This window comes from Rattus norvegicus, chromosome 10 (assembly GCF_036323735.1).
Source record: "Rattus norvegicus strain BN/NHsdMcwi chromosome 10, GRCr8, whole genome shotgun sequence".
In the NCBI taxonomy this organism is placed as follows: Eukaryota; Metazoa; Chordata; class Mammalia; order Rodentia; family Muridae; genus Rattus; species Rattus norvegicus.
This window is the reverse complement of record NC_086028.1, coordinates 35575850-35598693: the sequence shown is the minus strand read 5'-3', so window position 1 is coordinate 35598693 and position 22844 is coordinate 35575850. Positions and strand designations below refer to the sequence as shown.

General features: G+C 50.3%; 1 protein-coding gene across 1 annotated transcript in view; it reads right to left on the bottom strand.

Annotated features, from left to right (window-relative positions):
• The window catches only part of Adamts2 (ADAM metallopeptidase with thrombospondin type 1 motif, 2), a 205454-nt gene that overhangs the window by 28790 nt on the left and 153820 nt on the right, over window positions 1-22844 (bottom strand). Inside the window, 5 exon segments of the mRNA NM_001395424.1 lie at window positions 49-181; window positions 550-693; window positions 1362-1467; window positions 2385-2541; window positions 17756-17839. Coding sequence (NP_001382353.1) covers window positions 49-181; window positions 550-693; window positions 1362-1467; window positions 2385-2541; window positions 17756-17839 — 624 coding nt within the window.

Genomic DNA, 22844 nt, shown 5'->3' with positions numbered 1-22844 from the left:
TGGCTGGTGCCTTAAGTGTTATCACCGCAGGGCCCTGGGGACACTCACCGCAGTGCACATCATGTAACCCAGGCCAAAGTCGAAACGACACTGCTCGTTCATGGAGTAGTGCAGCCCTGGGAGCTGAGGCAATGCCGGCCAGTCGTGGGCGAAGGGGTCATCCCGCAGGCAGTCATAGGAACTGTAAGGGGGGGACACGTAGGTGCCACAAGCAACCCTCAGTGGGGGAAGTTGAGCTCCTTTCTGGAGTTACCATGGTGGTCAAGACTTCATTACTCTGTTTTTTTGGTGCCTCATCCGCCAGTTTAAGATTTCAAGACCTGGCAAGGGCAGCTTTGAGGCCCACTCAGTATCAGGGCTAGAACCTCACCCCACCCCACCCCCCACGAATCAGGATCCCCTGCTGGCATCAGGCTCTGTCACCCATCCCTGGCATTTCAGGCTCCAAGGCCTGAGAGTTCAGGCTGCACCCAGGCAAACTAGGTGATGTGCTCTCTTAGAACTGAACCCAAGGAAGGATCACCCTTGGGGGACAGGGTAGGTACTCACTGCAGGTAGCGGCTGAGCTCCTGCTGGCTGCAGCGGGACCAGTGGAATCGATGGAAGGCAGCCTGTACCAGGGGTGCCATGATGCTGCCCAGCCGTACCTCGTCACCACAGCGGTTGCCTTGCCCATCGTGCTCCATGCCCAGCCTGTGTGAGGAGCAAGGCAGCCCAACTGGACCCCGACTGCATTCACCTGCCATGTGCCCACATCACAACACCAGGACGGCATTTCGAACACAGTAAACATCTCCGAGCTTTTCTGGTCTGATCTACTTTGACTAGAGTCTTGAAGCGAGGCTTGCTACTCTGTCAGACATCCACCCACTAGGGCCCTTGCTCTGTCCCCAAGGAGGGCCACGCTATTCTGAGTGAACACTGAGCTCAGAGCATCCAGGGTACCCCTTCTTCCTCTGTGCACCCCCATCAGCTTATCTGGCCTCAAGATCCAGAGTCTCATCTAATGCCTGGAATGTGGACATTTGGGCAGAGTCCAGGCTTTTTGACCCTGGGTTTACCTCCTTCAGAGCCTAGGTGACCTATCTACAATATGGGGTAAGGTTCTGTCCTGGATCTGAGACTTGAATGGGATAATGTCTTCTTGACTCTCTTATGGCCCAGAGCACTGGCTCTGACCCCAGGTGCCTTTCGTCTTTGATTTGACTTGTTCTGTCAGCAGAAAGTCCGCCTCAGGCCAGAATGGCGGGGCAAGTCTAAGTGGCTTTCCTACATGGCTGTCCTTCTCAGGCACAGGGAAAAGTGGTCAGTGAGTAGAACATCTGGTTTTCCCATACAAGATGGTCAGGCAGGCCACTTACACATGGCCCGTCTCATGAGCCACCACAAATGCCGAGGAGAAGCCATCCTCATGGTTCAGGGTGCAGCTGCGGACGGGATGGCACATCCCAGTGACGGGAGCATAGCCTGGGAGGAGACAGAAGGTGGCTCCAGCCGCCAGGCCTAAAGTCCTAGCCCCAGACAACCCCAGTGCAATTCTACAGAATCAATCCCCGCCCCGCCATGGTAGGACTCAGAAGAACCCTGCACTGATGTTAGGCCTTCTGCCCATCACCATGGAGCTTGGTGGCCACGTTGCCTGTGATGGCCCACACTGCAACCAGCATTCATTTCCTACAGCAGGTCTTTCCCTGGTCTTGTCTGTCTCCCTGGCAGCTTCCTGCCCACTCGGCGGCTTCCCCCGCCCTGTGTGCTGACTTTTTCTGCTTCTCTGCTTCTTCCTGGGTTTTGGGCTCTGATCATTTCCAGCGCTTTGGAGTCAGTTCTTTCCTTCTACCACGAGGGTCCTGGGAACTGAACTCTTGACCTCTGGCTTGGCATCAAGTCCCTCCACCAGCTGAACCATCTCACCTCACTGAAAGGTTTATGCCTTTGCTCATTTTCTTATCTGTCTATCAGTTCTAAGAAGTGTCTGTTAACATCTTCAATCGTGCAGTCTGGTCATTTTTTTTTCTTTTATACCTGTTGATTTTGCTCGGTTTGAAACCTTGTATAAAGAAGCAGTTGGTAACCTATTCGAATGTGTTCCTCAGCAGCCAGAGGAAGAAACTTAATCCTGCGGGTCCAGACCCTGGACCTGGCCTCTTCTTTAGGCTGTCAAGCTCAGTCTTGTCTATTCTGCCATTCCTGAATTCCTCAGTTCCTCGGTGCTACAGCATGGGTTTGTTTGTTTGTTTGTTTGCGGGGGGCGGGTATTGGGGAAATGATCCAGGCTCTAGTGGTCCCTTAGAGCCAGAAGGTACTTTCTAGACTCGGCTTCAGCGCTCGGGAGTCCCTGGCAGGTCCCAGCTTTCTTCCCCTGCATCTGTAGGCACAGGACTAACCTTGCATGCCGGAGGGCCCGAAGTCCTGTCTAGTGAGGAAGATGGCATGATCGTGGTACTCATCGTGGTCTGTGTCTGGCTTCTGCTGGAGGTAGGCCCATCGGCAGACGTTCTCCAGACTCTGAGAGGGGTTTCCAATCTCAATGAGGCTCATGGACTACAGTGGGGTGGAGAGAGACAGAAGGATTGGTACCTGCCAGGTTACCTAGGGGCTGAGCAGGTAGTTGTGCCACAGAGCCAAGCCACTGGGGATCTGGTCCAGGGGCCTCGAAGCTCCCTGCTAAGTCACTCCCATGACATCTGCCTTCCACTCAGCCCTATTCTTCTGAATAGAAGAGAAGGTTCCTGGTCATCCTCGCCTGCTACAAACTTGTGGGTGCTATAAACTTGTCTCCACTGGTGGCAAGCCATCCTCCTCCCAGGCTCACTCATTGGTCAGAGGCAGGACCCTGTTTGCCTGAGACTGTTGGACAGAGAGCTGGCCCTCACCATGCTACCAGTCTAGCCTGTGAACAGGGGAAGCCACTGCATCCGGCCCACGGGAACTGTAGGGCTACATTCCTCATAAATGAGGCAAGCAATTCTGAGGTGGTTACTGTCATCTGCATCCAAAAGAACTCAGAGCAGCACCCTTCTTTTGTGGGAACCATGACCACTCCAGGCAAGGGTACTGGCTGGCAGGTAAAAGATAGCAGTTAGCTGATCTACATGCCCTAAATCGGCATGGGAAAAGAGTTCCAGCCAAGTCTTGGAAGAGACTGAAGAATTCAGCCAGGAATATACAGTCAGGGATTAGGAACAGCGATCAGGACGGGAACAGGACTGGAGACAGGAGCCAGGTTGATGCGGGGTAAGAGTAAATGGGTCAATACTATGCAGACGGAACTCCTCCCCCACCCCTAAGAGGTCCTGGGAAGAGGTTGAAGACTCAGGTATCTTTAAGGGTTGGGTCCAGTGAACATTGGCCCATGGCTGGCATTCAAAGCAGAAGCCCAGACTTTTCGGAGCAGATGTTTTGGATGGGTCTACTGTTAAATGTAAAGTTTACAAAGCTCTGTGGGTACGGTGTCAGACCAGCATACCCAAAACCTGGGTTCGATTTCCAAGCACCGTTCAAACCAATCGTACAAGTTGGCATGGACAAAAATGGCTCTAACAGACAACAAAACTCGATCCCATTTTCCAAATCACCCAACCAAGAACTTCTGAATAAAGACAGTTTTTCCAGTGGACAGACCCCCTCCCTACCTTGCAGACAGGACCCAACACTGCAGTAGACAGAGCACCCCACTGTTTTGTGGAAACCCCTGCTGATTCTCTCCTTCCCCCCAAGATGCTGGGCTCTAGTCCTGAGCCTCTCTTGGCAGACAAGGTGATTTCACTGCCGCGGCAGGATAATTTATTGAAATATTGATTTGTGTTTTTGTTCTTGCTTCTTTTCTTGCTTGTTTTCTTCTCCGGCTGTTCCAAGAAGGCAGACTGTTACAGTGTTCCTCAGCTCCAAGGGGTTTGTGCTATGGGAACAGAGCTCAAGGGGCCTAGGTTCTGCTCACTGGCTTTGGAATCCCAAGAAAGATCTCTAGAGGGCAGGGAAGAGAGACAGACTTGGGGAGCACTGTCCCAGATAGGAGTTGCACTATAGAGGGGGAACCCAGGAAGGTAGAACTTCAGAAAACAGTACCCATGGGATATACCCTGTGAGTCTTGATAATGCATGCAGACACCCCAAGAAATAAAGCGTTCAGGCGTCTCAAGTGACAGGATCTAGGTAGTGCATATCTGGTTAGCCTTAGTGTCTGTTGGGGGAGTGAATTTCGTACTCCAGTGAAGACCACATTGGTAAACACTCAAGTTCCTTCTACAAAAGGATACAGCATTTGCACACAACCTCACACCTCTCTCTGCATCCTTTACATCCACTCTAAATGACTTATACCATGTACCACCGTGTAAGCATGGAGCGCGTAGTTGTTATGCTGATTGTTTAGGGAATAACAAGATAAGAGGCTGCATATGTTCAATACAGATGTCGTGCTTCCTCCTGATTATCCTCCGTCTGTAGTTGGTGGAATTGGCAGAAGCAGAGCTGTGGGTATGGAGAACCAACTGTATTTTCTCCCAATCTTTTCAAGGTCTGGCCTATCTCAAGCAGGCACTGAGGCCCCAAGGGGAAGTGTTCTTGTCCTTACTGGGTCTGGGGCATTCTAGGGCTCACAGAGTGCCCTGTCCAAAGGCCAGTCTGTGACAAGACATTAATATTGTATCCGGGGCTAAGGACAGGACTCATGTGCATTTTAGAAAGAGCTGATCCTTGCCAGAGAGAGGGAGGGAGCCAGGAAGGGGAAGTAAGTGTGGTTCACTGCACTGTCAGAGGGCTCAACATCTGCTGGGACACAGAAGATGTCAGGCCCAGAGAGTGCAGACATGGGCAGAGGATGTGTGGGGAGTGCCTCATGGCTTAGCACACGTGTGATCTGCACACAGTGTTGAGGAAAAGCCATCTCGACAAAGATGGTCTTTTTCTTTTTTCTTTTTTAATATTTATTTATTTTATGTAAGTGAGTACACTGTCTCTGTCTTCAGACACACCAGAAGAGGGCAGTCAGATCGCACTACAGATGGTTGTGAGCCATCATGTGGTTGCTGGGAATTGAACTCAGGACCTCTGGAAGAGGAGTCGGTGCTCTTAACCATGAGCCACCTCTCCAGCCCAAAGGAGATGGTCTTTTTCTGTACGGTTTGCTCACTCAGTGAAATCTTCAGGGAGTGCCTCTTTCCTGATTCCAAGGTACAGAATCCAACACTGAATATATACAATTGGTTGCCTTAAGGTCAAGAGGCAACCTGGGTCCCAAAGCTCAGCTAATAGAACAGAGGCTTAAAGAACTGAAAAGCTGATGGGCCTTAGAAGAACAAAGAACTTTCCGTTTCCTTTGTTTCCGCTTCCTTCCTCTTTCCCTCACCCTCCATACCTTCCACTTGGGACCCACCAGCTGCCCTTCCTGCACATGCCCTTAAAGACTCCTCTCAAGGGTCTTGAGAGATGGATCAGTGCTCAAAGAGTGCATACTGCTCTTGCAGAAGAAGACCTGAGCCCCCAATCACCTGTGACTCCAACTCCAGCTCAGAGGACCTTCAGGTCTTTGTGGACATCCCTACTCCCATGCATATAACCACCCTACCCACCTCCACACATGTCCACATAATCTAAACACAGTTTAAAGAACTTTGCTTGAGGCAGAGATTTCTGGGACCTTGGAGAGAGAACTGACTGCAAGCAGGGCAAGGTACCAACCGTCAGAGGCAGTCCAATTGCCACTGGGCCAGCTGTAGGGAACCTGCTAGAGAATCCTCAGTTCCCAGTGGGTGCTGCAAACCAGAGAGCGCTGATCCTGTGTTTTCCTGTATATGCTTACTTATGGTAAACGTCGGCCTGTGCAAGCTCTCTACGGCTTCGTTTGCATCCGGAGCCTGTACTTCAGGCTTTTAATCTTCCCTCAGTTGGCCTGATACCCGAGGCTGCTGGTGATGAGCAGCAGGGTGCACATACGATGTGGATACGCTGGACAGGTGATAATCCAGTGTCCTGGCGCGATGGGGGCAGGGGACACACACACAGCGCTTGATGTCAACAAGTTCCCTCCGAACAGCCTCTGCAACTTAAACGTCGCCAACTTTTGGTTTCTGGAATTTTCCCATTTAATATTTTGAGATCACAAGTTGCAGGCATCCTGAGTGGAGAATAAAACTGAGGGTGAGGAGAAACCTTCCAACTTCTTAAGTCCGAACCTCCGGCAGAAGTTACCAGAGGCTGGAAGGACTGTGTCGTTGGTCTGGGCTGTCCAACTTCCTCTCAGCTCTGGCTCCTGCATGGGTTTTTCTAGGGAATCTTCGTGTGCCTGTTTTCAGCCGAGCCAGAATGGGGATGACTGAGCAGGAGGCCATCCTTATGGTGGTTGGGGTAGTGGCTGATTCTATAGGCTGGCAGTGCAGAAGCCTGGGGTCCAGAGGGCACGTGGTGCTATTCAACAGTTGACCATGGCATCTCCATTCCCCGAGGCTGAGTGGTAGGAGTGGAAGGATCTAGCTCCTGAGGGCTTAAGGGCTCACATCCTGGGACAAGGCTCTTCACAGTGACACTGTTGTTCCCACAACTCTGGTCCCCGTGTGGAGATCCCAAATGGTCCAGGGCCACTGAGCCCGCAGTGTAGGGTTGTGGACACCTGGGCCAATGATCAAGGGCATAGACATCCTTTCCTGGTAGGGGGAAGCTAAGCCTTCTCTCACTACTGAGGAGTTTTGTCTCCAGCACGGAAGCAGAGGGGGCTTCCCAGGAGGCTCACTGAGTGCTCCACAGGGACCTTAAGAAGAGCAGTCATTCTTTTACTGTGGGCTTTGCTACCCAAGTTTCAACATGAGGCCAATTGTCTGACAGGCCATCTCCAGACACACTACTTGTTATAAAGGGTCGAGGCCAGCCCTGTGCTGATCCTGGGGTACACATATTTATCACAAAGGGGGTGAATTAATGAATGAACAAAACCCAAATATACATGCTGGAGAGTCATGCTGGGCCAGGGAGGGAAGAACAAAGCCTAGAGGTTGCAGGAACATTCCCTGGAACTCGTGGGAAAGCATCACCAGCAGGAATGGGTCCAAATCCTGATGGCAACAACCAATTCTTTCATGACCTGCTGGTCCTTTGAGGCCAAGCTTCTGCCTTTGTCTCACTTAAACTTCAAAACTGGCTAAGACATAACCACTGTCATTATCGTAATTCACAGATAAGAAACTTCACCTCATGCCGTTAAAGTCGTTGACTCCAGATCCTGAGGTGAAGGTGGAAGTGGAAGTCATACACAGGGTAGGAGAAAGTTTGGTTGGCCAGGTAGGTCCACTTCTAGACAAGGCAAAGGAAGGGCAGGCTACAGAAATAACCACCAGGTGGCGCTGCTGCTACAAAAATGCAATGCCAAGACTGAGCGAGGTGGGCAGGCTAGGGAACACAGCTCCCACAGGCTGGGCTGCAGATCTGACTTGCAGTTGGGCAATGGTAGCCCTCTAGACACCAGACAGATTCAGGGGTCTCATCCTTAACAAGCCAATTAAGACTTGTGCAAAAAGCTGCTCTCTGACACTTTTGACTGTTTACTGTGGAATGAGCTGAATTATTTATGTTCCTCCCTCCTTCAGTCAAGGAGACAGAAAAATGGGATCTGCTGCTTGGAGGCCAGTCTCCATGCCTGGCAGTAGGAAGGCTCTGCAGTCTGGGCGCCACCATGTGTCTGTGAGCACATAGGCCACACGCCCAATCCCAAGGCCACGGACAGGGAGCTTGGAGCTGGAGGTGAGGGGCTCAGGTCAGTGCTAGTCTTGGACACTTTGACTCCTCTCTGAGCTCCTCTAACCCAGAGTGTTAGGGCCCAATCCGAGCACCCAGTCTAGAACTCAGGGACTTTGACCTGTGACCCTGTGGGCGGGCCATACGACTTGCAATAGTTGGTGTTAACACCCATTTGAGACCCTGTAACAGTGAAAGTGTCTCTAAACACCATCCCGAGTCCGTAAGTGAGGACATAGAGTGGCAGAGCCATCGTTGTCTGGGGGCATTGGACACAGGGGGAAAGTCACAGGGGAGCCAGGGGCTGCTCACGGAAGGTCTGTGCTCTCCAGCCTGATAGAATGACAGCAACTGGCTCATCCTCTAGTGACAAAGTGGCTGTCACGTATGACCTTCGGTAGGTCACTTGCCCCATGGAGCCACATATGGAGATAGTGACAGTGACTATGGGTGTCCCCTTATCATTGGGGATGCCTATCAGTCCCCCAACAGGATGCCTGGGACAGAACTGGGTGAGGCTTTGAGGATACTAGGATGCTTCCTCCCTGGCAACATCACTAAGACATAGTGATTAGAACATACACTGCTCTGACAGTTACAGGAGTGTGCTCTCGTTTTCTTGAGAAATACCTCTGGATCACGGAGGGTGGAATCCCAGAAAGAGGTATAAATAAAGTCAGCTGACTCCCAGAGAAGGGAGCCTGAAGGCTGTACAGCCAAGGTGGGGGGGGTTCATTGTCTGAGTCAGCACTCTGTCTGACCTTCATGGCTGCAACTATTGCTGCCAAGCGTGAGGGTTCCTCCTCTGTGATGTTAAGTAAGCCACCCAGGTCCCATAAGTACCATTGGGCTGACATGAACAGTGTCTTCTGGTGGCATGCGAGGTGATGTGGGTGCCTCAGAAGTCATGGTACGGGTGCCTCCTAGACCCTCAAGGGAAGAGCGGGCAGGAAGGGGAGAGCAGGTGGGAAGCCATGCCCATCTGAGAAAGCCAAGCTACTAGAACAGGATTGAATAGGAACTCCTGTCGTGGTCTAAAAATTAGAATTCCTATCTTGGAACCTAATTTCTAGAACAATAGTATTAAGATGTGGGACCCTAAGAGATCATCAGGTCAGGAGGACAAAGGTCCCTGAACTGGAGTGGCTCTCATACAGCTCTGAGGCCTGTCCCATCGGCCACTGGTGAGCATTCAGCTACCTGTGAGGACTCCAGATCTCCTGGCATTCAGACCTTGGACTTCCCGGCCTTCAGAACAATGAGGAATAAACTTCTGTTGTTTATTAAGTATCCAACCTAAGGTGTATTTGTGAGAGCAGATCAAAGGGCCTGAGGCACCCCCCAATGGCAGTGTCCAGCCCTAACACTGCTTCATCTATTCTAGGCCTAAAGCTCTGGGTGAGGAGGGGTGCCAAGGATGACTGGGGACAGGTAATTATGTTTTACCCTACTAGGATGCAAGGGGGCCTATCCCAGGCAAAGGTGTAGACTGAGCTTGGCCCTTGAGGGTCTCTGACTCAAGGCTATCTGAATGAAGCCTCTACCTCCCAGCCTCCTCTGGTCTTTCCACTGTGGGACACATGGCAAGAGCACAGTGGTGTTGGTCCAAGGCTGTAGCCTGTGGAGCCCTTTCCTCACAGCATGTCTCTGCCTTCTAGTAATAGGCCAAGACTGTCTGACCTTTCACCCAAACGCTGACGAATTTCAACAAGCGTCGCAGACCCTGTCTTGAGCTGGCCTTCACAAGATACCTTATGTCCTCAGAATGTCCCCAAGTCTCTCATCTCCATTTCCTTTGATTTCCATCATCCAAGGAAATATTTAAAATGAGAACACTTGAGTAGCTCTGGTTCCTTCTCAAAAAATCAATTGAGAAGCCAGTTGCTATGCAACCCATGAGTGTGGCTGATGCTCTGCTCTCTGGCTGGTGGCATATTGTATAAAATAAGATAATCTCTTTTCTTCTGCTTTTTTTTAATATATAAAAGAAATGGAGAAAAAAATGTTGTTTAGGAAAAACTTGAGATAACTCGGAGGCCTCCCATAAGCGAGAGATAAACAACATGTCACTCATGTAAGGGTTGCCAATTTTAGCCCCCACTGGAGCCTAGTGGGACCTGGAGACAAGGCAGGGAGGGACGGGGAGAAGGGGCCAACACATTTCCAGTGACGACTGGGGATGGATGGTAGGAGCTATAGGTCTGTGCCACTTTCTGCCAAGACCAGGTCATAGCTCCATAAGCCCCAGAGCACACCCTGACTGTGGTAGGCACAGCTTAGGAGTTCCTGGCTACAGCCACCTTGGTTTTGTTGGGCTTAAACTCTCACAGAGGTGAGGTCGCCTTCCTTGTATTAGTCACCGGTCCTGTTGCTGTGACAAACTGCCTGGCAGAGTCAACTTAAAGGAAGAGGGGTTTATTTTGGCTCTCAGTTCAAGGGAAGCCACCATGGCAGGAATGGGAGGCCGCTGGTCACGTGACATCCACAATCAGGAAGCTCTGTTTGCTTTCTCCCTTTTCTTCAGCCCACAACCCAGCCTATGTAATGGTGCCGCACATTCAGGGTAGGTCCTCCAACCACAGTTAACCAGAGACTTGTTTCTACCATGATTCCAAACCCTATCCCGTTGACAATCAAGCTTAACCATCAGAGTCCCATCTGTAAACCCTGTCCCATCCCCACAGTTCCATCTAGCTACCCCCCACCCCAAGCTTTGCTTTCCCTGTTACTGAGTCTTTGTGGGGAGGGGCGGTAGATGCTGAGCTTCTCAGCCCTCAGCTCTCTGTGCACAAGGTCTGCCTTACCTCATTGTGCTGGCTTCATGGTGCTGGCCTCTTATCTGTCACTTGACAAGGAACAGCTGTGAAGCTCTTGTTCCTGTACAGCCCAGAATGCGCTGAGGAGGCCAGGGCTCCTGAGCTCGGAGTACAGCCACTCTGTGGATGCCCCGACACAGAACCTCATCCCCAGAGCTGTGTGAGGTAGAGTCCGTGACCTGTGTCCACGGGTGCCTTCCACACAAGGTAAGTGCAGAAATGAGAAACTCACAGGTAACTGGAGGGAGGGAGATTCTTGGGAAATTTATGGAGTTTAATCATTAAAAAAAGCATGGCTCTGTTTTTTAATATCTTAGGCTCAACCACATTTGCCTTTTCTAATAATTCACCTGCAGAAGTTATTGGTGTGCAATCAAGTAGGGCTAGAGGCTGGATCCTTGTTTTGCCAGGCTCTGTGGACCCTGGCGGCTGCCCTGGAATGGGGCACCCCTGTCCTCTGTCACCTATGGCCCCAGGGGGCACATAGTTCCCTCCACCCCCAGATGCTGCTCCTGGACCTGCAGCCTGAAGCTGTTTGTCCACAACCAAGTGCAATGCCTCTTATCATTTAAGTGCTACACTGTCCCCCAAGGGGTTTATTAAAGGCTTGGTCACCAGTGAACTGCCCTTGAGGGAGTAGAACCTTTTGGAGGAGGAGCCTCATGGGAGGAAGTTTGGTCACTGCGGGGTCATGCCTTGGAAGAGGTGGTTGCCACTCATTCTTTTTTCTCTTTGCCTTTTAGCCTCTTCTCATGTCTGTTCCAGAGGTCACTACCCTTTGCTTACTCCATAGTACCTCCATGCTGTTCTGCCACGAAAGGCCGCAAAGCAACAGGTTGAACAGCCATCAATGAGTCTGCTGCAAACACAGGCTTGGATGCAGTGCTCCCTTCCTTTAAGTTTTCTGCCTCAGGTATTTTAGTCCAGCTACTAAAAGCTAACATACCTCTATGGTTTCCTCCATATTCTAGTTCTGAAAATGTTCATTTCCAGCTCTGACTCCCCTACATGTAGCCCAGCAGCAATCTGTCCTCTCTCTAGTGCCCCTGCCCCTCCTCTCCAGACTGGCACACCAGCACCATGTCCTCCTAACATGATCTCCTTGTCTGCACTTCTATATCCAGGACACCAAGATTCGAAGGCTGGATTGGCTTCCTGTCACAGTCCCGGAGGGTTTCGTTCCAGACACCAGGGCAACAAGTTGTCCCTGCACCATCTTACCACAGGACACACAACTGTTCTAGAATGTTCCTGTTTCTAACAAAACCCAGAACCATTCCATTAAATATCCAGCTATTAACCTGGAAAACCCATCGCTCCGTCCTCAGTCTTTCTGAAAGAAGCAGTGTGGTGGTTTTGTTGTTGTTCGTTTTTGTTTTTGTCTTTAATTTCTCTGTCACGAACAGCATACCCCTTTCTTCCTGTCTGTTCTATGTCTGTCTTGTACTGCCTCAGAGACATTTTTGGATGTCTGTGATTCAGGGGACATTTTTAAAAATGGATGTGTATGTGTGTAAGTTCATTTGCGTCCATGTGCACCATGTACATGCAAGACCCCACAGAAGCCAGATGAGGGGGTCAACTTTACTGGAACTGGGGTTCCAATCAGTTGTGAGTCACCTTGGAGGTGCTAGGAACCAAACCTGGGCCTCTGCAGGAGCAGTAAGCCCTTTTAATTGGTGAGCTGTCTCTCCCGCCTTGGTGCAGGGAACTTTGTTTTCTCAATTAGACCCGCCCTCCTACGGGTGTTGTTGGGTCACAATGTTTGCAAATGAAATTTCAATCCAAGTCAGTTGGCATGTACAATGGTGGTCCCATGAGATGATATCATCTAGTGGCATCGTGGCCATCTGTCTTAGCTTGTCAGCACAATGACGAAATTACCTACGTCCACATTCCTCAGGGTCTGTGCCCACTAAGTGACGTGGCTGTTTGTCTTTACCACTGAAGTTTTAACCCCATGGACTTTACAATGGATCCTCTTGGATTTTAACAGCAAACGATAATAATTTTGTCTGTTCTTCTCAAATATTAGTTTCTTGTAATTCAAATATAAGAAAAAACCTTTAGAATCAGAGTATGAGAACCACTTATGTGTCAACAAATTCATGTGTCTTGATTGTGTGTGTGTGTGTGTGTGTGTGTGTGTGTGTGTGTGTGTGTGTGTGTGTTATATGTTGGGTGCTCCCCTCTTATTTTTGAGTCAGGGTCTCTCCCTGGACCTGGAGCCCCATGGTCTGGCTGTGTTGGCTGTGTTGTCTACAGGGATCCTCTTGTATCTGCTCTCCCAGTTCTGGAGTTATAGACATATCCCTTCACACCCAGATTGTTTTAAAACAAATGCCAGGGATCCAAATTCAGGGACTTGTGTGTGCATGGAAGGATCCACCTGTTGCCAGTTTAATTGCCACTGCCTCCAAGGTGACATTTTCCAAAGCAAGTTGCATGGAAAGAGGTTTGAAGAACAACATGTTCCAATGTGTCCCACAGAGCTTCACCACGCACATCCCAAAGTCCCCGGGACCTGCTGCCATGGGGGAGCACCTGCTTTCCTTTGCTGTAGGAGCACCACCTGGCCGCCTTTTTTTCCTGGGCAAACATCTATTATCATTCAGCTGTACAGAACACCTTCAGGGAAACTCACTACCCCCACCCCGCCACCTTTAAATAAAATGTTGGCTGTCTATTGATCATCTCTCAGGACTGTTTTCAAAGTTTTAAAAACAAGAGACCCTCCCAGCTTCTCTGCACCCACCACCCACCCCTGTTCTGCTCATCTACCTTCATTTCCCCTTGGATCTTTCTCAGCTGTCACCTCACACAGCCCATTCCCCTGTGCAAACACTTCTCATCTTTACCCCTACACCAGGTTTCCCTGTGGGATTTTATGCTTCTGCGCTAATCTATCCTGGCACCTAGGCTGGGGTGGTGTCAAGCACCTGGCACATCTACACTACTTCTGGCGTCAGCTGAACTCGTGAGCTTCTCCCTGAGTCAGCATCTCATCTGCTCTCCCTGTCTTGAGTGTGTTCGTAAGTCTTATGCTACTGTGGTAAAATGCCCAAAACAATGAACTTTATAAGCAGAAAAGGTTCGTTTAGTTCATCGTTTTGGGAGTTTCAAAGTCCAAGAGCCTTGTAGATGTGGCCTTTGATAAGGGTGACACACCCTGGCAGGAACACCTGGCCATGTCTCTACTGGGAGCCGAGACAGACAGGAAGCAGAGTCCCGAATCCCTTTAGTGATCTAAAGAACTGCCCCCATCCTACAGGTTCCGTGTCCTCAGGTACTGCCATCAGAGGACCAACACTGCGGTAGTGAGACTTTGAAGAACAATCAACATGTGAACCACAGCAGGTCAGGATCCTCTACGTGACTGTGTTTCGATACCTGCACCCAGGTACCCACTGAGCTACAACTGCTCTGAATGTGGCCTCCCAGGATGCTCTTTTACCTTCCTTCCTTTCTCCATCACTGTAGCCAGGCTACAGTCTACACATCCTCCCATGAATGACAACACTGTCCTCAGTGTGGGGAAACCTGTTAGAAATGCAGATCAGATCATGTCACCCTAAGAAAGCCAAACTCCATGGCAGAGGGCATACGATGACCAACCTGGCTTTTACTTATTCATTTTTGGGATAGGCTCTAACGTATCCCAGGATGGTCTTGAACTTACCATACAGGCAAAGATGACCTTGAACTCCTGATGCTCCAGCTTCCAACTCACTAGTGTTGAGATTATGGGTATATGCCAACCCTATCCCTACCCCTGTCATACAACGCTGGAGGCTAAACCCATGGATTTGGGTAAATCAGGCAATCACTTTACCAAACAAGCTACAACCTCAGTCCCAGATCTGGATTTTTATTTATGTGTGTGTAAAAGAGTGTATGTACATATGTGTGTGCATGCTTGTGCATATATGTAGCCCAGAAGGACACGGGTATCCTCCTCTCACTCTATCTATTCCTTTAAGGAAAGGTTTTCTCCTCCTCCTCCTCCTCCTTCTCCTCTTCTTCCTTCTCCTTCCTCCTCCTCTTCCTCTTCCTCCTCTTCCTCCTCCTCTTCCTCCTCCTCTTCTTCTTCCTTCTCCTCTTCCTCCTCCTCTTTTCCTCCTCTTCTTCCTCCTCTTCTTCTTCCTCCTCTCCTCCTCCTTCTCCTCCTCCTTCTTTCTCCTTCCTTCTCTCCCTCTACTTCTCTGAACCAGACAAGATTGCCATAAAACCCTAGCACTCTTTCCTGTCTCCATCTCCCTTGAAGCTGGGGTTCAGACATTTGCACAAATACTCAGCTTATTATGTGATTCCCAACTCGTCATGATTGCAAAGTGACCCTAACCCGAACCATCTCTCCAGTGCCACAACCCACATCCGTGTCAGAGCCTGCTCCCTACATCCTGGCTTTCTTTTCTCCACTTTCTACTATTCCCTCCCCGCTTCCAGCACAGAGCTAGAAAGAAGTCTTGCCCACATTCAGGACTAGGAGACAGATGGACATTCTTCAGGCCTAATAGGAACCATGGCTTTCTCAGCACAGTTCAGCAACAAAACACACAGGTTTTAAACTTTGATCTAGTGTGGTAAGGATAAAGCTTTGGGCTGTCGCTTGATACCCAGACCAACCCATGGAAGGCTCTCCTTCCTGTCCGAACAAAACACATATACCATGAAATAGGGGGAGGAATGGAGAACATTACAGAAAACCCCAACCAATCAAAATGCAGTTGTAGATCCCGGTTCGCACTGACACAACTAGAAACCTTTGCACCTAGGGCTCAGGGGACATTGCAGAAGAGGAGGCAGAAAGATTCTAAGAGCCAGAGGATCAGGAAGTCTGCCATGAGTCTGTGTCTCCTACTAATTTCAGAAGCTATGCCATGAAGTCTCACCAACATGGCTGCCTCAACAGGAGTTGTACGAGGTTGCAAATCAATAGAGATGCTAATGTGGACGGTAGGGGCAGGCAATCGGCCTCAACCTATACAAAGAACTATAGTCGGTGAAGGAATATTGAGAGCAGGAAAGATTGCACACCAACTGGTTATCTAATACCAAATGGCCAGCCCTGAAAGCATACGTACAAGTATAATTATTCAGACTGAGCAGGTTATAATCAGGAATATATGTCCATATGTACACACGTGCCTATAACAATAAGTAATGAAAAAGAGGCCATGAATTTGAAAGAGAGCAAGGAGGGTTACGGAGGAAGATTTGGAGGTAGAAAGGGGAGGAGAGAAATGACATAATTATCATCTCAAAAATAAAGTTAAAAAAAAAAGACCAAAAATATATAAATGCATTCAAAAATTAAAGTTTTGAGGGCCCCCCTTTCCAGAGGATCCTGGCTTGTGTTGAGTTGCCAAAACAAAAAACAAAAAACCTAATCAGACTGTTAGAAGTGTCCACAGCAGGGCAGAAAGAATCTTCCCTCAGTTTTCTGGTGGAGCTGATGTCCCCCAGTGCTTCCCCTGCTACCCAGAGAAGTGTGCTGTAGACTTTGTCACACCACAGGGTAACCTGGGAGAGAGGACTTGATCTCAGCCCCTCCCCTCCCCTTAGACCCAAATCCATGAGTGCACAAGTTCCTAATCAAACCAAGTGATCTTCAGTTGTAATGCTAATACTCTTCCCAGTCAGTTTTTTAAAAAAAAGTGTTTTGAAGGGCAGGGCTTGTAGCTCAGGTGGCAGTGCTTGATTAGCATTCGTGAAGCCTTGGGCTCAGTCCCCAGCGCCACATAAAAACAGGGGGGCTGGTGCATACCTGTAACCCAAACACTTGAGACAGGAGGATCAAAAGTGCAAGGTCATCCTTACAAACTACACAGTGAGCTTGAGGCCAGCCTGGGCTACATGAGACCCTGTTTCAAAAACCAAACAAAACCCAAACAAAACCCAAGCTTTTCAAAGTGGACCGGCTGTTTTTAAGGTTCCAAGTACTTTTCTCTGACTGTGGTCATACTGGGGCCGCTTCACCGGAGCACACTGACTGGGGAGGGCTTCAGTTTTTAATCATAGAAAATTCATTGACATGTTCATTAAGACCTAAACACTGGTGTCGTTTCAAAGCACTCTCCAGTCCCACAGAGAGCACACGCATCCCTCCGTACGACAAGGAAACATGACTTCATATCCACTGCCCTCACCCCCGCCCCATCACTACGACCCTCAACATGCAAAGCTTAAAAGAGCTTGGGCACAGAATTAAACACGCCCTCAGTTAGCTTTTTGCCCGTCTCTCTCCTCTGTGCCTAATAGCTTTCTTTGGAACATTTTACGTGAGCGGAAATAAATCGTTCCTGAAATTGCTTCTGTCAGGCACTTTGTCATAGTAACAAGAGTAACTAATCCATCCTCCAGGACTGTGGGGGAGGGGCTCAGCGTTTAGAAGCAAGAGAAAGATGGGGCCAGAGGGGCCTGGTGCTTCAACATTCAAGAGCAAGAGAGAGGGGCCTGGTGGTTCCCTCTGGTGGTCAGAGGGCTGAAAACATGAAGCCAGATGAGAAGAGATTTTTAGACCCGGTCAGAGGTGGATGGCGGATACACAAGTCATGGATTCCCAAGACTGATGTCAGAAACATCGCTATACACAGCAAATAATTTGAGTGTGCTTTTCATAAGAAAACCAGCTGTTTAGAACCTGGATCCCCTGAGCCACCTCGGAGACAGAATTCTGGTCTCAGCTCAACCTCACTTCAGTCTCCTGTGTCTGTCTACACTCTGGGCTGCCATCCACCTGCCCCAGTCCCTCAGGCCCAGTTTCAGTCACCTTGGGGCAGCCTTGCTCCTGAATCTGCCGAGACTCTATAGTGAGGGCGCCATGGACCTGCTCCCTGCCTCCCTCTCTCTTTCCCACACTCAAAGACTACAGCAAGGGTTCCTTGAATCCTCGTGTTCTGGCCACACCCATCCTGTCTGTGCCTCCACCTCTTGGGATCACAGCTCTTTCCGCAGTGGTAAGGAGTCTCAGTGTGGTAAGGTCGGTCGGCCTTGCCACCTTGAGTAACAGAACTTGTATTATAAAAAAAGGGTCATGCATCATGGTAAATGGTATATGGAGCCTGTAGCGGGTTGGGGGTTCACAGCTTCTTGCTTGTTTTAGGACTATAGAGTATCCAGAGAAAGGCAGGGTAGTGTGAAAGGACGAACTATCTCAAAGGAGGCCCCCATTCATTGCAGAGACAGGAGATGTAGAGGACAGGAGGTCTCACCTTCGCGTGACTCAGCAGGATAATCCTCACCAGCACAACGTTGATGTGGGCCCCCAACGACTCGTCATGGTAGATTTCGTTGACCTGAGAGATAGCCAGGGAGATATGTCATCAGGGACCATGAGCCAAACCCGGTCCTGGCTATGCACCTGGCATCTTGTTCCTAAAGCCCCAGTAAGAACCCTGGGACCCCACCTGTCTCTTCTCTCTGCATACCTACCTCCAATTTTCAGTCAATTCTAAGGCTACCTCTTGATTCATCCCTCTCCGGTCCCGGCTGCTACGTCCACCTGCCTGGATTTCCGAAGCATCCCCCCTGAGACATCCCACCTGCTGGCCCACAGAGTCTTCACTCAGAGCTGAACTTGAACCAGAGAATTCACTCGCCACCACCTCTCACCTTCCAGAAGGAATGAGAGCTGTCAGGGCAGAAGCCATTTCTGGTCGTTGCTGCTCAGTGTGAAACGTTACCCGTGCACATTGCTACAATCCACACTCCTTATCCCACAACCTCCACAGCCATGTAGTCAACCAACCCCAGACCAAAATTATTTGGAGAAAAGTTGGCAGAAGATATGTAGACATTTTTTCCCTTCCAAATGATACAGTAGCCAGTTACATGGCGCTTGTGCCTTACGAAGCATTATAAGTACCGGAGAGATTACTTGATGCATGTGGGAGAGTGTATGTACGTTAAACACAAATGCCACACATGCTACCCCAGAGATTTGAATACCTCAGAGGGTCCTGGACTAGAGCTGTGTGGGTGCTGAAGGATGCTGCAGTTGAAGATGTGGGCCATTTGGACCACGACTGGTTCTACTTTCATCCTATTAACGGAAGCAGTTATCACTAGGTCTCTTGTCCCACCTGCCTTGTGCCATGTCATGCCTGTCATGGTCTGCTTTCACATTTTGAGCACTATTTTACTTTTGTGTACTTTTTTTTATATTATTCTGGGCCATGCCTGAATCTGGGTGGTAGTGGCACACACCTTTAATCCCAGCACTTGGGAGGCAGAAGCAGGTGGATCTCTTAAGTCCAAGGTCAGGTCAGCCTGGTCTACACAGTAAGCTCCAGGAGAGTCAGGGACCCCCCCACACACACACACACCGGGAGAGGGGATGTTGTTCCCTGTTTGTACCCGACACCCCAGTGTTGGAAAGGGTGCCACTGTAGACCCTGCAAACAGAAGGATCCCTGTGGTTCCCAGCCTAGCTCTGGGTTCAGAGAGAGACCCTATTTCAAGGAAATAGTAAGATCAGGACACCAAGTCTGGCTTCTATAGCACCTGGGCATATATATTCACACACACACACACACACACACACACACACGTTATTCTTAACAGGCATCTGTAGGCCTCCTCAGATGTTCACACCACAAGAGGGTGTGTGTGTGGTGGGGGGATGAACTCCCATGCTCTACAACATGGCCAACACCTTCCATGACACCTTCCAGAAACCTCAGACTCAGAGCTGGTAGACATTTCCTTGCCATGTGGTCACCTCTATCTTGGTCACCTCCATCTTCCCACCTCACACTCAGAACTTGCTGGACAAACCCTTCACTTCCCACTCCTTCACTAATGGAGCAAACTCTAGCCCCTCTGGCAGTGCAGTCTCAGAGTCACCCCCTCCTGGAAGGGCTCCTCCAAGTCAGGCCTGCTATGGAGAACTGGTACCCCATCCTTCTCAAGCCCCACTGTCACTGAGCTTCCCCCCAGTCTGTACTTCCCCTCCTTGGATGTCCCTCCTCCTAGCCCCACAGCAGAGCAGCGAATGGTCAGCAAACACTGAAGGAAGATAATCTGTGGAGTCACTGAGGGGAGAGGTGCGGACCAACCATGCATGCTGTCCGTATGCAGACAGGGCCTAGAGGCTGCCCATGAGGCCCTTGTTGGAGAGGCAGAAGTGGCTAAGCTACACCAGTCACAACCCACTCCACCCCAATTTCCAGACCTTCTTCTTTGGTAAACTGTAATCGCTCCCTCTCCACAGCAGGAAGATGCCTCGGGAAATCTAACTGGGATGAGGAAAATCAAATCACCCTGGTGATGGATCAGGTGGAGAGGGACACAGGGCTTGGGAGATGCACAGCCCAGTGGCTGCTGCTGTCACCACAGCTGTGGATAAAGACAGCACCGATGAGAGCCCAGAGCCAACAAGCTCACTGGTCCCCAACCAATGCCACCCTCAACCCCAACACACAGGCTCTGCCAGGAACTTCTGCGCAGCCAGGCAGATTTCTGATTACAAGTTGGCTTCTGTTCTCCTGACTTCTCCCCTTTGGGGAAGAGGTGAGGATCAGAGCTGCAGGAGCATGGCTGACATGGAATCATGGCTCTGTGTTGTGCGCTGGCCTTGAGTCCCCCTAGCAGCATGGCACAGCCCTGAGGACCATCAACTAAATACCCAAGTACCCACTTCAGCACCTACAGCTTCGAAAGCAGAGTGCAAGGGCTGTGCTACCTTGTCCACCTCCACCTCACCCACTGCCCACCTCGCCATTGCCCACCTCACCTACCACCCATCACCCATGCCCGCTGTCTCCTTTGTAACATCAAGAGTACAAGTGCTTCCCATAGAGCTCACAATGGAATGGCGTTTACAAAAACCCAAACTGTATTTTTCATAGTTGGCAAACTGGATTGTCCCACTATTCAGCATGAGGTTTGGGGAGTGGGTGGACCCCCCTAAACCACAGGCACTGCTGCCTCAGCTTTGAGGCCCAAGCTAGATTTTCTAGCTTGTCTGTGCTGAGACAACAGATCTTAAAAACCAGACCTTTTACTTAGAGAAGAAAGGAGCTTTCTGTATTTTTAATTGCTTATCCATAATGAGCAAGGCCGGGTCCTTTGGGCTCACAGACTCCTGCTGAGCGTCACAGCTGGGAAGAGTTGAGGCCCTGGAAGTCCTGCTATAGCCATGAAGGATAGGGACAGGGTGAGGGCTGGAGGGTGCGGTGAGGGGTGGTGGTGGTGGTGGAGAGTTGGGTTGGGTTGGGCAAAGGCAACCTTGCAGCTTTAGCCTTTAGGGTCTCCTCAGAGGGTGGGGAGGGGGAGATAATGAGAGCACAGCAGCCCCCATGGCCAAGTAGGAAAAGCAGAGCACATCCGACCCCTCGCTGCCTGTGCTTGTGAGAGGGACAGACTCCCATCCCCAGGGGCTCGGAGGGCTCACACAAAGACTTTATATGCTTGGGCACTGAGTAAGTGACAGTGGGGTCAGCTCCCATCCATGGACAGCAGATGCCAGGGGTCACCTGAGCCCCATGGCACAAGGGCAAGGTTGTTGTCAGTTCACCTGGAGCTGGGACACTGCCTGGAGCGTTTCGGGGGAGCCCAGGGATGCTGACCTGCAGGAGGGAAGGGCAGGCCTGTAGAATGGCTTCCACAGCAAGAGTGAGCTCCAAGCGCAGGTCCTCAGCCTCAAGGGGAGAAACCATGGAACACACGTGTACTGATGCAGTTCCCTAATGTAGGAGCAAGGATTGTGCTGTGGAGACCAACTATGCACCACCTCATTCATAGATGAAATTTTAATCCACCACGGGATAGTTTTTTGAGAATGAACTTCAGAAATAGTCAGGTAGTTGAGGTCAGGGGTTAGAGTCCTTCGATGGTATTAGGAACCTTGTGGGAAAAGAAAGACACCAAAGAGCACCTTACCCTCCTCTCCCTCCCTCTGGTCCACTCTCCATCTTCCCCCTCATCTCCTGCATGTGAAGACACAGCTAGGAGGTGATCGCATTAGATGGAGGCCTTGATCTTGGAGTTGTCAGTTTCCAGAGCTGCAAGAGACGAACTGTAACTCACACTGGCTCCGTGCTCCATGCTGCTTTCTTATAATTGCCCCAGCAGAGCAGTCAGAGCCTGCTGTGGTTTGCATTGTAAATGTCCCTCAAAGGCTCCTGTACTAGACACCTGGGAAACTGGTAGAACCTTTTGGGTTGGGGTGAGATGGGGTGTGTAGTTTAAGAGAAAAAAGTTAGGCCATCAGGAACATGCCCCTGAAGAGATTAGGACCTGGGTCAGTTTGTCTGTCTCTATGTCTGTCTTTCTCAGTTGCTTCCTTCTAGTCACTATGATATGAACAGCTCTGTCATATGAACATCAGGATGTCCTGCAAGCCTCCAGTGGAAAGGCCAAGGGACCATGCTCTGAAACTTCTGGACCCATGAGCCCAAAGAAACCTTTCCTGTTTCTAAGTTGAAAACCTCAGGTGTTTTGTCACAGCAAGGAAAAGCTGACTAACGAAGGGCTTACCCTTCTTCCAAGGGTTTTTAAACAGGAAGACACGAGCCTGCTTCTCAAGAGCTAGGTGACGCGTGGTCTTCCTTCCTAGGTCTGGAAGCTTGGGAACAAGTAACATTAGCTGGAAGAAGATAAACAGAAAGAAAGCCATGCTTCCCCCATGTTTAGATCTTAGTGTGTCAGTGCACGCAGCTGAGTGACAGGCCCTTCTTAGTTCCTCAATGGGACATCTCAACGTGAGTCAGCCACACTGTGGGCTGTCACCCAGGAACTTTGGCCTGGCTGCTCCCTCTCCACAGATCTGAGGCAGGTACCCAGGAGTCCAGCAGAGAATGGTTGGTCTTCCTGAGTGTCAGAAGAACGGGCATGGGGCTGCCTTCCTGAATGGAGGTAGAACGTGACCCTCCCAAGCCTCAGTGCTTGCTTAGAAGCTGCCAAGCCTGCTCCACACTTGGGACAGCGGTAAGAGATTGGAAGGAAATATGGGAATGTCCCTCACTTTGCTTGTCACTGACCAAACACCTGAAGGGGCCAACTTGGCTGGAGCTCCCAGGACTCCCTTCTCCAGTTTTAACACTGCCCTTCAGTGGTACCGGTGTAACTTCATTCTTCCTGTGTCTAAAACCCTCAGTGGCTCCCCCCGTGGCCCTCAGAGGCAGGCACCACCTGGGACTTCATGATGGCCCTGCCTACCTTCTCCAGCTCTATTTGAGCTGCTCTCTTCAACAGACTTCTGGCTCCAGATAGCTTGCTCAGTCTGCCTTCTTCCAAAGGCACTCTGTCATTGCGCAGGCGTGCGCACGTACATGCATGCACACAGCCTGGGGAAAGGTG